At 43.2% G+C, this 16403-nt stretch overlaps 1 protein-coding gene across 2 annotated transcripts in view; it reads left to right on the top strand.

The window, feature by feature from the left end:
- Positions 1–15317, top strand: part of map3k13 (mitogen-activated protein kinase kinase kinase 13) — a 143267-nt gene extending 127950 nt beyond the window's left edge. For both annotated transcript variants that reach the window (XM_078551632.1, XM_078551631.1), the window contains 4 exons: positions 209–908; positions 5271–5341; positions 11203–11506; positions 13560–15317. In XM_078551632.1, coding sequence (XP_078407758.1) covers positions 209–908; positions 5271–5341; positions 11203–11506; positions 13560–13661 — 1177 coding nt within the window. In that variant the 3' untranslated portion in view covers positions 13662–15317. The remainder of the gene's footprint in view (positions 1–208; positions 909–5270; positions 5342–11202; positions 11507–13559) is intronic.
- The last annotated feature ends 1086 nt before the right edge of the window (positions 15318–16403 follow it).

Raw genomic sequence — 16403 nt, 5'->3', positions numbered from 1 at the left:
TCCTGCCCTGGGAAGATTTTATGGGCACAATGTAGAGGGAGTTTTACTCTGTGTCTAACCCATGCTGTACCTGTCTGGGAATAATGTCCAGAACTGGTACCTAGCCCAGAGTATGGTGTCCATTTCTGTTTGGGCTCTTTGTTTTCATTGACAACCTGTGCCAATGTGATCACTGTACGTTAACCAGTTGTTCTTTTGTCTGCCACAGGCCTGATCTCCTGAGGTCAGATGGCATTGTGCCGAATGTGGAGGTTGGCTCAACTCACTCACCTATTTCTGGTAGCCCGAAGATGTCCACCCCTCCCGGGAAGGTGAGGTATCGCAGCAAGCCACGGCACCGGCGGGGCAATAGCAAAGGCAGCCACCATGAGTTTGCAGGAGTCCTGCGGGCCATCACGGCCCCAGAGGAGTGTGCCCTCCACCACCAGCATCGCCTGGGAGATGCTGCCAGTTGTGTGCATAACCTGAGGTACTTTGGCCCCGCAGCAGCACTAAGGAGCCCTCACACTGACCACCTGCAGTGCAAGATGTCTGGTTCCAGCCCCGACCTCATCTCCACCACGCTGGCCGCAAACTGCAGGAGGAGTTCGGAGAATGGCAGTGTGCCAGACTGTGGGCACAGTGCTGCTGGTCAGGGCATCATGTGCCAAGACTGCAAGGAGCTGAAGGGCAACACAAGAATTGAGAGACTGTCCAACGGACGTGAGGTGGGTCCTGCCAGCCCAAGCCTCCCCCGATCACCAGCCCACATTCCTGTGGCTCACTACGAGAGCCCCAAGCTTCAGGAGAGGAGCAGGCCCATGGAGGAGAAGCAAAAGGAAAGCTGCAAAGCAGGGTCTTCCCTGAGTACCGCTCAGCACCTCACCCCACCCACACTACCTCGCAAGCTGGGAGCCCTGAGAAAGGAGGTAAGTATACAATAAATCCGCCAGGCAGTTCCTGAGTTCGGATTGTGAGAAAGTAAAAAATCAGAGCAACTTCGCCGCTAGCCTGGGGCGGGGACAGGGGTGCAGACAGAATTAGGTTGATGTGTACATGGATTTCCAAAAGATGTTTGATAAAGTATCATATAATAGACTTGTTAGCAAAATTAAAACTCATGGATTAAAGGGACAGGGCGCTGTGGATGCAAAATTGGTTAAGGGACAGAAAGCAAAGAGTAGCGGTGAGCAGTTGGTTTTCATTCTGGAGGGACATAGACAGTAGTGTCCTCCAACGGTTCAGACGATTTCAACACATATTAATCAGCTGGCCTTGATATAATTTCAAAGATTGCAGATGATACAAATCTCGGATAAGCAGTGAGGTAAAATGGCCAGACACATGGTAGATGAAATTTACTGCAAAGAAGTATGAATTGATTTATTTTGGTAGGAAGAATGAGGAAAGGCAATATAAACTAAATGGTACAATCTTAAAATGGTGGAGAAACAAGAGAGACCTGGATGTATACGTGCATTAAGTCTTTGATGGTGACAGGACAAGTTGAAAAGGCTATAAGAGCAGAAAGGATCCTTGGCATTACAAGCAGAGGCATAAAGTACAAAAGCAAGGAAGTTATGCTAAATCTTTATAAATCATTGTTTAAGACCCAGCTGAAGTATTGTGACCAATTCCGAGCACCACACCCTTGGAGAGGGCATAGAGGAGATTTACTAAAATGGCACCAGGAATGAGGAACTTCAGTTACGTGAAAAGACTGAAGAAACTGGGGTTGCCGTCCTAAATACGGAGAAGGTTAAGGGAAGATTTAACAGCTGTTCAAAGTCATGAGGGGGTTTTGATAGAGTAAATAAGGGGAAACTGTTTCCAGAAGAGTCAGTAACCAGAGGGCACAAATTTAAGGGAAAAGAGCCAGAGGTGTATTGAGCATATCTTACACAGAGAATTATTACGATTAGGAATGTTCTGCCTGAAAGTGTGGAGGAAGCGGATTAAATGATATGTTTCAGAAGTGAAAGTGGATAATATTTGAAGTGGAAATGTTTTCAAGATTATGGAGAAAGCAGAGGGGTAGGACTAATTGGATAGCTCTATTAAATGGCCGGCACTGGCACAATGGACTAAATGACTTCTTTCTGTGCTGTAGCATTCTATGATTTTAATAAATTCTATGAACTCTTAACATATGGGCTGTACCATTGTTCCTTTTTTTTAAACCTGAGATAGACTTCCATTTATATAGCACCTCCCACAGCCTCAAGACATTCCAAAATGCTTTTTGACAGGAATTTGAAGTATAGAATCCCTGGTTACCACTGTTCTACCAAGTAGCGGCTGATATAGGAACGTAGGGCTAGGCAGAGGCCATTCAATCCCTTGAGCCTGCTCCACCATTCAGTTCGATGATGGCTGATCTGTATCTCAACCCCATTTGCCCACTTGTACATAGCTCTTGATACCCTTACCCAAGAAAATTTATTGATCTCTGTTTTGAAAGTTGCAATTGAACTCCAGAATCCCCAGCCTTTAGGGGGTGAGAGTTCCAGATTTCTGCTCTCCTTTGGGTGATACCACCTGATTTGTCATGGCCTGAATTCCTTTAGTATGTGTCAGTATGAGGAGGGTGGGCACTCAGAGGATTGATGATGAGGGTACTTGGGGGTGGGGCAGATATAATGTCAGCACAGGCTTTGTCCTTTGAAATTGTGAGTATTCTTTCAGCAAAGGGCCATCCAAAACTGGAGGACTCTTGGAAAAGAACAGGAGGATCCAATTGAGCTTGGCTATAAACTAAAAGATAAATAACTGACCTCCACCCAACTCTGTATAAGAATGTGAATCCTGTGCCTGAGACAGAAAGAACATAAGAGGGAGAGAAAGAGAGGGGGAGAGAGAGAGAGTCAGCAACTTGTATTTATATAGAATCTTTAATGCAGAGAGAGAAAGACAGTGATGGAGAGACTGGGAGAGAGAGTGTGAGATTGAGAGAAAGACAGACAGATAGAAAGAGTGCAGCAAGGGGAGAGAGAGAGACAGAATTTAATGCTGCAACAGCCAATATCAGCTCATTGAGCCTAGAATGGAGACTTTCTGGTTTGCACCAGGCAGACTGTACTCACTCACTAAGGGAGCTGGGTAGACTTTTCTTGATCAAAGTTCAATATGACTTTCTCAGCAAAGCAAAGGCTTTAAATGACCTTTGTTTCCCAGGTTAATGTGATGCAAACCATTCAGAAAGTACTGAGTGATTGTACGGGTGAAGGTATCCAGCTCGGCTCAGGATCTGATCTCTCGCAAAGTGGGACCATCAGTGCCAGACCAGTACTTGCCAGGTGGGGGTATAATTCTGTGGATGGATAATGATGGACCAGACCTTATTTTTTTACAGTGAGGGCCGCAGTGCAGGCCATGTTTAAACAGAAGCGAAATGATTGTGTAATGCCAAGGTTGCAGGAATAAGTGGGGTTCAAGAGAGGTGAGGGGTTGCACAGTTTTGAAGTCCCAGAAAAGATAGAGCAGGAGATGGCTCAGTGCGTCTTGGGGGTCAATATTAACCCCGCAATGACGGGCAGGAAAGGGAAGGGGTTAAAACTTAAAGATTTAGTCTGTTGCTCTGCCAGGCTGGGAACAAAAGAAAAAAAGATAATGAGGTCCTGCTGTTAAATTTGGCAGAACCTCCTCATCCTCGGCCTTACCGGATTTTCCCCACATTCTCCCTGCCTCGCCATATCATGGCCTTGGTTTCAAAAAAGTGGAGGAGCTTGTTGTATTTGAAGCTTCAAAGAGACTAGGGATGAAATTTGAGAGGAGGAGTAATCATAATAATATTGATGAAGTGGAGAGAGTCGAGGAGCGGTAAGAATGAGAGGGATTGGGGGTTGGAAGTGAGAAATAGGCCCAATGGAAGCGCTTCATGAAATGTTATCATGTGACAGATTCCTGACATTTTTCTTGAATCATGCACCAATACAGATTCAGACAGCCTGTGAAAATGTGTCATCCTCCTGATACTTGTCCTGTTGGGATTGGCTTGCAATCCATCGAGTGTAACGTTATACTCTTCCTCATCTCACTGACTGCTGATGGGGTCAGTTGGAGGACTGTTTTGTCAGCAGAACATATTTTAAGCTGTTGATTCTGTACCATCTGCTAATTGTGAGAAGGACACAGGTTTGCCAGGACTGTGTGCCACACAGCTCTGAGTGTGAGTCATGTAACAGCCCAAATCAGGTAGAGGGTCAGAGGCACACCAAAAAATCCCTGGGGATGAGGCCAGAACAGGGAGTGGGGGGTAGGGTAGAGGATCAACATTGACACCAACCCAGGAGAGAAGTCCAATTCTTGGAGCAGAACCCAGCCGCTCCAACATGGGAAACCAGAGGATTAAATGCTCCAAATATGGATTAGATATAAAAACAACAACTTACATTTATATAGCACCTTTGGCATAGTAAAACATCTCACCTCACAGCATTATCAAATAAAATTCAATACCAAACCACCTAAAGGGATATTTTGATAGGTGATTAATAGCTTGGTCAAAGAGAGGGGTTTTAAGAAGCGTCTTACAGGAGTGGGGTGGTGGCGAGCTTGGGGAGGGAACTTCACGGCTTAGGACTCAGGCAGCTGTAGGCATGGCTGCTGATAACGGAGTAATTAAAGTTCGGGATGTGCAACAGACAAGAATTGGATGAGAACAGAAGTCTTGGAGGGTTCCGGGCCTGGGGGATGTTACAGAGATAGGGCCATGAAGGGATTTGAGAACAAGGATGAGAATTTTAAAATTGATGGACTGGGAACCAATGTAGGTCAGTGAGTACAGGAATGATGGATAAACGGGACTTGGTCTGAGTTAGGAGCCAGCAGCAGAGTTTTAGACGATCTCAAATTTATGGAAGATGGCAGGCTGACCAGGAATCCATTGGAATTGTCAAATCTAGAGCTAGCAAAGGTATGGATGAGGGATTCAGCTACGGGTGAGCTGAGGCAGCAGCGGAGCCAGGCAGGTTGGGTACAACGTAAAGCTTCCTCCATACTGAATTAGTCACAACTTCTGAACGGTGCCAATTCTTACGGGGGGATCTCTGACTGTAGTTTCAAACTAGATGCTGAATGAGGTGTAATTTTCATCGGTGGACTCAGTACTGGAATGAGGCTGCCTGAACTGAGTGCCTGTTTGTGAAGCAACAGTGTTGGACGAAGCAGGACAGCAAATCAATTGTGATCAGGAATGAGGGAATCTTAGCTAATGTAACTGAAGGAAGCTTGTGTCTTCAGTGTATGTGCTGTACGGGACACAGAGTGCCATTGTTTTCTGTTGGTCACAGAATGGAGACGACTCCTCCGAGGAAGAGGAGGGAGAAGTGGACAGTGAGGTGGAGTTTCCCCGCAGACAGAGGTAAGACATCAAATGCAGCCATCCTCCAAAATTTCTTCCCCTTCCAAGTGTTATGTAGCAACATAGAGAGTGAGGCGTAACTTTGAGTACAAGGACTTGTGAATGACTCTACTCAGCAGTGAAAATCATGCTGTGAGGTCTGGCTGAAGCCTGGACTGACAGTCATAAAATACAATCATAGAATCATACAGCAAAGAATGAGGCCATTTGGGCCATCAATTCGGTGCCAGCACTTTGAAAGAGTCATTCGATTAGTCTGACTCCCTCAGCTCTTTCCATAGACCTGAAATTATCTCCTTTTCAAGTATATAGCAGTCCAGTAAGTATGCCCCTTTCCCAAGGATCCTAAGTTTTCCCCAGTGAAATAGCAACTCTTCTTCCGTGTTCAGTTGGCTGAGCTCATACAAGGTAGAAGTAGGAACATTGACCTCTGATTGTCATGGAGTGACTCCAGCTGGATGTTGATTGAGGATAGAACATAAAAATAAGAACATTAAAAAAAAATTGAGCTGGAGCAGGCCATACAGCCTCTCGAGCCATTCAGTAAGATCATGGCTGATATCCTACCTTAGCTACACCTTCCAACACTATCCCCATGCCCCTTAATTCCCTTAGTCCCCAAAAATCTAGTGATCTCTGACTTGAATGCACTCAACAACTGAGCATCCTCAAATCTCAGGCCTAGAGAATTCCAAAAGTTTGCAACCCTTTGAATGAAGAAATGTCTCCTCATCTCAGTCCTAAATGGTGAACTTCTCCTACTCAGGGGAAACATCCTCCCAGCATCGACCCTGTCAAACTCTAAATTTTGCAGAATATAGGTCTAGTCTACTCAACTTCTCCTCACAGAACAATCCTCCCCATCCCAGGAATCAGTCTGGTGAATTTTAATTTCACTTCCTCTAAGACAAATACGTCCTTCTTAAGTAAGGAGACCAAAATTGTACGCAGCACTCCAGGCACGGTCTTACCAAGGCCATGTACAGGATAGTAAGACTTCTTTACAGTTATACTCCAATCCCTTTGTAATAAAGGCTAACATATATTTGTTTTCTACTTGCTTGGTGTACCTGCATGTTAACTTTCTATGATTTGCTGAATGCAAACATTTCCCACTCCCTTAATATTTAGAAAATATTCTGCTTTTCTTTTTTCCCTACCAATACGGATAACTCACACTTCTTCACATTATATTACATCTGCCACATTCTTGCCTACTCACTTAGCCTGTCTAAATTCTTTTTGCAGCATGTTTGTGTCCTTCTCATGGCTTACTTTACTACATAACTTTGTATCGTCATCAAACTTATATACGTTACACTAAGTCCCTCATCTGAGTCATTGATATAGATTGTAAATGGCTGAGGGCACTGATTCTTGCAGTACCCCACTAGTCAGTGCCAACCTGTTTGTTACTACTGTCTGTTTTCTGTCCTTTAACAAATTCTCAATCCATGGTAATATATTACCTCCCACCGCACCTCCCAACATCCTATGAGCTGTAATTTTGTGTAATAACTTCTTGTGTGGCACCTTATTGAATGCTTTCTGAGAATCTCAATTCATTGCAACCATTGGTTCCCCTTTATGCACCCTACTGATTACATCCTCAAAAACAAATTTTTCAAGCACAATTTGCTTTTCATAAATTCATGTTGACTCTGCACCATCACATCATGATTTTCTAAGTTCGTTGTTATCACTTCCTTAATAAGCAGTTTCCCTGTTACTGATGGCAGGCTAACTGGCCTATACTTTCCTGTTTTCTCCTTTTTTCCTTTCTTGAATAGTGGAGTTACATTTGCTGCCTTCCAATCCATGGGGACTGTTCTAGAATCTAGGGAATTTTGCAAGATCAAAACCAATGCATCCACCATCTCTAGCCAGCACCCTAGGTTGAATCCACCAAAATGCTGGGCTTTTAGTCCCATTAATTTCTCCAGTACTTTTTTAAAAACTGATAATATCCCTAAATTCCTCAGATTCAATAGAGCCTTGGTTTGCCACTACTGGAATGCTTTTTGTGAAGCAATGTGTATTTGTCAAGGCAGATACAAAGTATTTGTTTAATGTCTCTGCCATTTCCTTATTCCCCATTATAATTTCTGCTGTCTCTGCCTCTAAAGGACTCGTTTACTTTTGTTAATCTCTTCCTTTTTACATCTCGATGGAAGCTTTTACAATTCTTTTGATGCCCCTACCAGTCTACTCTCTTCTCTCTTCCTTTATCAATTTTTTGGTCATTCTTTGCTTGATTTTAAAATCCTCTTAATCCTTAGGACTCTTTCTGGCAACATAATATGCTTCTTCCTTTAATCAAATACTATCTTTAAAGTATCCCTATCTCGAACTATCTATTGTTAGCTATATTGTACCACTTTTCTTATAGTGTTTTTATTCTTTAAGGGAATGTAAAATAACTGTAAATTATGAATTCATTCTTTAAATGCTTCTTTACCATTATATCTTTTAACCTAGTTTCTCTATCTACTTTAACCAAATTGCCCCCATATCTATTTACTTTGTTCAGATTTAAGACCCTAGTTTCAAACTTAACTAAATCATTCTCAAACTCAATATAAAGTTCTTTAACTGTATATTATGAGCATTCTTCCCTAGAGGCTCCTTTACTGCAAGGATTTTAATTTCAGTTCTACATCTAAAATAGCCTGTTCCCTGTTTGGTTCCTCATCCTACTGATCTAGAAAACTATCTTGAATACATTCCATGAATTCGCCCTCCACATTAGTACTGCAAATTTGGTTTGCCCATCTAAAAGAAGATTAAAGTCCCCCATGACTATTGTATGACCTTTGTTACATGTGCTTCTAATTTCCTGACTTATACTCCTCCCAATACTACAGCTACTGTTAAGGTGCATATAAACAATTCCCACCAGTATTTCCTGCTTTGTTTCTTAACTCCACCCAAATTGATTCTACGTCTTGATTTTCCAAGCTCAGATCATTTCTCTCTATTGTCATTTTCCCATCATTTATTATCAAGGCGACCCCATCTCCTTTTCAATTTTACCTATCTCTATATCCTGTCAAATATCCTGGGATGTTTAATTCCCAAATATGGGACACTCTACAACCACGCCTTCCTAATGGCTGTTAGACCAAACCAATTAATTTCACGCTGTGCTATTAATCCATCTAGTTTGTTCTGAATGCTTCACGCATTCAAACATAGTGCCTTTAGAATAATTATTTTTCTACTTTTCCCTGATGACACCTTAGTCACTAATGCCCAATTACCTTTGCTAAACTTTCTGTCCCTTCCTGATCCACTCTGTTTATTTTTACCTGAATCGCTGCTCTACTATACAGCTGTGGCAACCAATGCATCCCACATCATCACGGAGACTCCAGTGCAGATCTGCTGCACACCACCTTAGATGCATGGAGAGCAGGGACTACAAGAAAGATTTAAGGGTTGCAGTCAAGGCACCTGTTGAGATTCTAACAGGCCAAAAGATTTAAGTTTTTCCTCCTGTTTAATTGCTGGGTGCCACCTAGAGCTCATGATGCTGAATGCCTCCACCAGAAGGAAAAAATCCAAACTTTTCAGCAGACCATCCAAGGAATGCAGCTGGGAAGCTGGCCTGAAGGATGTTCAGCTTCACACGGCAAGCTCCAGACTCAATTTCTGCAGATTCAATGCCAATACAAATTGGCAGTAATTCAGTGAGGCTTCAAGGACTTCATCCAATGCCTCTGTAAAGATATCTTCTTGCTGATCCATGTCTAGGTGTGTAGTATGAGCAAGAGATTCTCTAGAGGACATGTCCCAGCTGGAGTACAATTCCGCCAGTGCACTCCAGAACCCCATGTGTAGGCAATCATTATTTGAAGGTCTTTCAACTGTAGTGGGCATCACAGCTAAGACCTGGCCCTCACACTTTACAACAGGAGTCACTGTCTTAGTGATCAAGGGCAGGAACCCCCACATGAGGCCAACTCTACTCTATAAAAGCTGCCTGGGCTCAGACAGTGTCGCTGATTTTAACTCTGTGTAAGTGAACAGATTTTGACTGAGCTAAAATTTCACCCTGTCTACCCAGCACAAACTGAGGACTGAAGCTGACCCCAAAGTGGAAATCCGGCAGACGGAGAGTGCTATAAAAGCAACTAAATGGGTAAAAAGAACATAATAAAAGATGAAAAAAGGGGATGTGAAATGAGCAGCAAAAGTTTCCATAAATATGTTGAGAGAAAATGAGTAGTAAAGGGGAACAAGGGGTCATTTAAAACAGCAGCAGTTGAAGCTAAAATGGATAATGAGGAAATGGTAGACTTGTTAAATGAGCACATTATATCCATTTTCACAGTAGAAAAAGAGGATGAAATAACCAACACTTTAAGGGAACCTAAAATTAAGTCAAACTTACTCGATTTAGTATGTTACAAAAACTATATTAGAGAAAATAAAGGGGCTTAAGAGAGACAAATCTCCAGGACCTAAAGATTTTCAACCCCAGGTATTCGGTAGGTGAGGAAACTGGAACTGTATTGAGTCATAATTTTCTCAAGCTCTGTATAGTTAATCTGTGGCTCTGGATTAATTTGCAAATTATCATTCCGTTACTTAAAGGAGGGAAGAAGAATCCAGAAAGCTACAGACATGTCAGTTTAAGATCAGTTCTGTGGAAGCTAAAGGATCTATCATCAGGGACAGAATGATTGAGCATTTGGAAAAGTATCAGCTGATTAAATAGTCAGCTTGGGTCTGTGAAAGGAAGATCTAGTTGAATGTTTTGAGAAGGTCGCTGACATGGTGGACAGGGGAGTGTCTGTGGACGATGTCTATACGATTTTCCAGAAGGCATTTGATATGGTGCATAGAAATCAAAGTGACATAGGTTGGCTGTGAGATAGGAGGCAGAGAATAATGATAAACTAAACATTGGTGGGATGTGTAACAAGTGTTGTTCCCCGTGGATCTGTGCTGGGACCTCACTTTTCTCTATATTTGTGAGCGACTTGGATGAAAGAATAGAAAGTTGTATTTCAAAGTTTTCAGATGACACTAAGTTAGGAGCCACTGTATTTTTTGTGTGGACAGCAGAGTGAAGTTACAAAGGGATGGAGACAGATTAAATGAGTGGACAAATCTGTGTCAGATGGGGCTGCTGTTTGAAGTATGATTGGTTCAGCTTGAGACGGCTGTTACATTTACCCAATGAGTCAAGGAGCCGATGAGTGTGTTACTTTTAAAACTGGTTAAAAGAGTTTAATCCTATTATAGGTTTCAGATATTGTCCATGAATTATCTCTGAGTCACCCCTAGTTGTGGCAATGAAATTCACGTCAGCCTGACCATTTTTTGGTATGTGGGAGAAGGCAAAATAGAAGACTGTTTTTGACCCCAGCTAAATATTACCAGACGGTGTAGTGGACATTGATACTAATTCATATGTGTCTCAATGTACATGTAGAGTACACAGTGAGAAAAGGGAACAATTCCCTCTTATCTGGTTCTTTTTGACTCATGTGTGATCAGTGTCAGCTCCTGTGTGTGTACAATGCACAATGGGTAACAGGAAACAATTCACCCCTGTTTGTTACTGTAAGGACTGTGCCTGTCTCAATGTCAGCTCCTGTACATACTAGGTAAAAGAGAATGATTCACTCCTATCCAGGCGTTAATAGAAACTGCAATGAGACGATCTAAACTCATTTTGTTTTAGCCTCAGACAGTTGCAGACAAAAGGGAATTTGATCCCCAGTCTGTTCAGAAAGCAGGCCCCAGAGGTGAAAGCTTTTTAACCCCTTTCTATTTGTTATTTTGCTGAGCGCAGGCACTGTGAATTTGTTTTGCCGGGTTTCTGAGGCGATTTTGCTCTTTGTATTCTGCAGGCCCCACCGTTGTATGAGCAGCTGTCAGTCCTACTCCACCTTTAGCTCGGAGAACTTCTCTGTGTCAGATGGGGAGGAAGGCAACACCAGTGACCATTCACACAGTGGCACTCCGGACGGGTTAAGCAACAATAACGAGGACCGTCTGGAGGATAAACTAGATGATCTGCTATCACACACTCCGGAAATTCCCATTGAGATATCCATGCAGTCAGATGGGCTGTCTGACAAAGAGTCTGCAGTCCGCAGGGTGAAAACTCAGATATCGCTCGGGAAACTGTGTGCAGAGGAGCACTGCTATGAGGTGAGATTCTCATCATTAGTTGCCGAGCTAATTCTCACCAATGCTCATCTCCAGGGAGTGACACAAGAGAGAGACCGAGGGGGCGTATGTACACAACTCTTAAATGGTGGCAAACAAGTTGAGAAGGTTGTTAAAAAAGTATACAGGATCCTTTAGCCAAATAGAGGCATTTGGAATCAAAGTAAGGAAGTTATGCTAAACCTTTATGAATCACAGGCCCCGAGCTGGAGTAATGTGTACAATTCTGGTCATCACACTTCAGGAAGAATGTCAAGGCCTTGAAAAGGGTGCGGAGGAGATTTACTAGAATGATACCAAGAATGAGGAACTCAGTTGTGTGGAGAGATTAGAGAATCTGGAGTTGTTTTCCTCAAAGTAGGGAAGATTTAACAGAGGTCATCAAAGTCATGAAGTTTTTGATAGAGTAAATAAGGGGAAATTATTTCCAGTGGCAGAAGTGTTGCTAACCAGAGGACACAGAGTTAAGGTAAAAGAACCAGAGACGAGATGACAGTATTTTACACAGTCAGTTTCTGTGATCTGGAATGCACTGCTTGATTCCAAAGTAACTTCCAAAAGGGAATATGGGGTAAGAGCAGGAAAATGGGCTAATTTGATAACTGTTTCAAAGTGCCAGCACAGGCAAGATGGCTATATGATCTCCATCGATGCGATATTATTCTAGAATAGGTACAGCTCAGCCATAAAGGAAAGGGAAGACTTGAATTTCATGACCTTGGGAAGCTCCAAAATGCTTTACTGCCAATCAAGTACTTTTTGGTTGAAATGTAGTCACAGTGGTAATGTAGGAAACATGTGAAGCCAATTTGTGCAGCAATCTCTCACACACAGCAATGAGATAAATGACCAGCTCATCGGTTTTAGTGATGCTGATTGAGGGATAAATATTGGGATACTGGGGATAACTCCTCTGTTCTTCTTCAAATTGTGCTATAGAATCTTTTACGTCCACCTGAGAAAGAAGATGGGGCATCAGTTTAACGTCCCAACCACTGAAGTGAAATGTCAGCCTAGATTTTTGTGTTTAAGCATGATTTAATTGTGTTTAAGCATGTTTGACAGAACAGAATGGAGGGGCTGATCGACCTACTCCTGTTTCTATGACCCTCTTTCTTACCAGTTTTCTCTTCTTGTCATCTGTTTCTGTCATTCAAGTTGATACTTTGTTCCAAATTTTGTTCATCAAATTGATATTCCCTCATGACCAGTTTGTGTGGATGAAGAGGGAGAGGGATCAAAATTCCTCGGGTAGTAGTCCAGCAGATAGGCTGGGACTACACCCACCAGCAGAATCCTCCAGCATTGACCCCCACCTGCAACTTTGGGGGTTACAGGAGGGCTCCTCATTTATCTGGAGAACTTGGGCACAGGTGCCCACCCACCATTTCAGGTGAGGTTTGTTGCTGCGTTGACCCCGAACGGGTGGTACCCACATTCATTAATGTTAAAGCTGATATGCCTCGCCTCACTCTGCCGACCAGACTGCGTAGATAGACCAGGTCTCATTTGAGCCACTGGAAGCTTTCAGCCCTTAAAAGATTAGCTTGTACCCTTGAAGTTGCCATTTCCCAATACTGGCAACAGTTTCTGCTGTTGGAGTTAGTAATTCCCAACAGTGATACTCAGGAGTCTTTGATGGTCTCTCTAGTGAGAGCTTGGTATGAAACTCTGAACTTTTGAGACCGTTCTTCAGCAAAGCTCAAAAATGACTGAGGAAATATGGCCAGTCTTGCATTTGAGGCTGCAGCTGCTGCTATGTTTTGGACAGCTCCATTAGTCCCATTTTGCTCTCGGTATTATTATTTCCACATATCAGTAAAGGCGAGAGCAGGGGTCGGCTCAGCTCTGATGCTGCCCACGGTTGCTGTTTGTCTCCTGACACACACTCCAGGTTCCAAAGTGAAGGTTGATAAATTAGGTGAGGTGTTAGAGATCTGGGGAGGGAACAGGGTAATGAAAGAACAGGAGAAATGGAATTTGGAGATTGTATGCTGTTGTCAGACCTGACCCTTAATGTTTGCGTCCACCCTAGAACCCCATGCACTTTGGAGAATCAGAATGCGACTCCTCTGAAGCCGAGTGCTCTGATGCCACTGTCCGAAGAGGGAAGGCCTGCAGTTCATCCACCTGGTGAGGGAGGTGGCAGACACCTGGAGAAAAAGAACAAGGAATAGAAAAATAATCACACACAAAGACTATCTAGATTTCCCGTGGGAACATACTGCAATAACACAAAGACACAGATACTCTTCGATGTTCTGCAGCATTCTGTGATGAAGTAATTGTAGAGTTCACTATCATTTCAATCGAGTATGGCAGGGATCCACTTTGTTGAATAATGTGGCTAGTATAAACATTAACATTTTATTTTTGTTTGACACTTCATACTGTACAAATGTCGAGTATCTACAAGAGATGGAAGTGCAGAGAAGATGGGCAAGGCATCGCAAGTCTTAAATCGTTTTTTTGCATGGAGTGTAAGGCTCAGGGTAACCATGGACCAGGACTAGGCTGCATTGCTGCACCAACCCAAGACTGACTGACAAGTGTACTGGGTAAAGAGAGACCAAAGTTGGCCACAGTTCATGGGAGAGCACTTCTCCTGATGTCTTCAATGAAGAGGAAGTAATGAAGTAGAGTGTACCTGAATACTTCAGATGTACATATGCTAACTGGTCAGGATATCCAGCTTAACCCAATGGCAAATGGACCCTGGGATTGGAAGGAAAAATGCACCATGAACTCTGGGAACCGTGGTTCTTTAGCAGCGCTCAGTGTTACTGAGAATTAGTGTCAGGGTTGAGGGGGGTGGGGGGGGGGTTGTGAGGAAGGAGTGTGAGCAGGCAGTTTGTTAGTCTAGTGAGCCAAACAAGAGGGGATGAAAAGGCAGTTGTTAGTCTAGAGATCTAACCAAAGGCTTCCCAAAGCGAGGCATAATATCTTCAAGCCGTTCCTTCACTGTCACTGCGTCAAAATCCCGGAACTCCCTCCCTAACAGCACTGTGAGTGTACCTACACCACATGGACTGTAGCAGTTCATGAAGGTGGCTCACCAGCTCCTTCTTGAAGGCAATTAGGGATGGGCAATAAATGCTGGCCTAGCCCATGATGCCCACATCCTGTGAAAGAATAATTTAAAAAAAGCTGCCTGGCAAAATAGGAAGATAGAACTAGTTCAGCCCCTCGAGCCTGTTCTGTGGCTGATCTTTACCTCAATCTGCCTGGCCTTGCTCCATATCTCTTGATACTCTTTCGAGTTATCAACAGTCACAGATTGCAACTCTTTTCGAGTACAATCACAGTTCTTGGTTTCCGGGAGTGGGACATGAACCCACAACCCTCTGATTCAAAGGCGAGGGTGCTATGAACTATACCCAACAAAAATCTATCAGTCTTGAAAGTGTGACTCAATGTTGACCCAGCATTCACAAACTTTTAATGAGTTCCAGATTTCTACTTCTCTTTGTGTAGAATAAGTGCTTCCTGATTGCACCTCGCCCCTCCCCCCCACCCAATTTTAATTTTGGAAAGTTGAAGACAAAAACTGAAAAAGCTGGAAACACTTGGTGAGTCAGGCAGCTATTGCGAGCTACTGAGCAGGAAGTGTAGGAAAGCACTGCCCTCCACCCCATCCCCACCATGCAATCTGCCCAGTTGACAGTCTGGCTCATAGCCTTATCTCTCGCTCTGACCCAGTCAAAGGTGGGAGAGGGACTAGGTTCTTTAAACATCAAATGAGCAAAGTCAAGCTACTCCTTCAAACATCCTCATTCCTGCATATATACCTTTTAAAAAAAATATTCATTCGTGGGGTGAGGGCATCGCTGGCAGGGCTAGCGTTTATTGCCCATCTCTAATTGCCCTTGACAGCCACATTGCTGGTGGGTCTGGAGTCACATGTAGGCCAGACCAGGTAAGGACAGATTTCTTTCCCTGAAGGATATTGGTGAGCCAGATGGGTTTTTACGACAGTCAGCAATGGTTTTGTCCAGACTTTTATTGAATTCAAATTGCACCATCTACAGTGGTGAGATTTGAACCCAGGTCCCCAGAGCATTACCCTGGAATATTAGTCCAGTGTAAATACCACGTGCCACCACCTATTTTCAGCCATGCACCCTGGCACTGCTATGTTAACGGATGAAGGGTTATTCTATGACACTAACCTTCCAAACCAAGAAGTCTATTTGGCATTGATTGGTGCTGTCTCTGTGTCTGTCCCAAACCCATAGTACTGGATTCTTCCCTTTGTTGTTTTACTCAGTGACTTGAAATGCCTCTTCTCATGAAGTTGGAGCAAACAATGGTCATTTCATCCAGCATGTCACCTCATGAGCATCCGAACATCACAGAATGATTCTGGACTTCCCAGCCACAGCTCGCCAGCAATCAGGGACGACGATGACGTTATTATTTTGACCTTTTTTTAAAGATGGGAGAATCACAAGACATAGTCCTGGCTTCTCTACATGAAGAAATGAAATCAGTATCAACTGATCATTGCTGTTTCGGCACAGGTTTCAAGTATGAGACAAATCACTGTATCGCCGCAGGATTCAGAACGAGATACATCACTGTTCCAGTACAAGATACATTGTTGTGTTGTGTAAATATTGAAATCTCCAGAGGTTGATGGTCCCTTTCAGGCTTTTATTCTGCTAATTATCTTCCATTTTACCGAGGTGTTATTTAAATACCTAACATTTGGCTGTTTAAGGCAATGTACGTAACTCAGCTGTACAGGTGAGCAGGTCACAGGTACAATTCAGCTTTTTTGTTATTTTTTATTTTTGTTTCTGTTAAGCCCTTAGACTAAGGAGGGAATAATTAGCCAGGACTTATGCAAGGAAGTGGACATGTGTGGATGTTGGATTGG

The sequence above is a fragment of the Cetorhinus maximus genome, chromosome 11 (genome assembly GCF_964194155.1).
Source record: "Cetorhinus maximus chromosome 11, sCetMax3.hap1.1, whole genome shotgun sequence".
NCBI classification, from domain to species: Eukaryota; Metazoa; Chordata; class Chondrichthyes; order Lamniformes; family Cetorhinidae; genus Cetorhinus; species Cetorhinus maximus.
The sequence above is the reverse complement of the archived record's forward strand: the minus strand, read 5'-3'. Positions and strand labels throughout refer to the sequence as shown.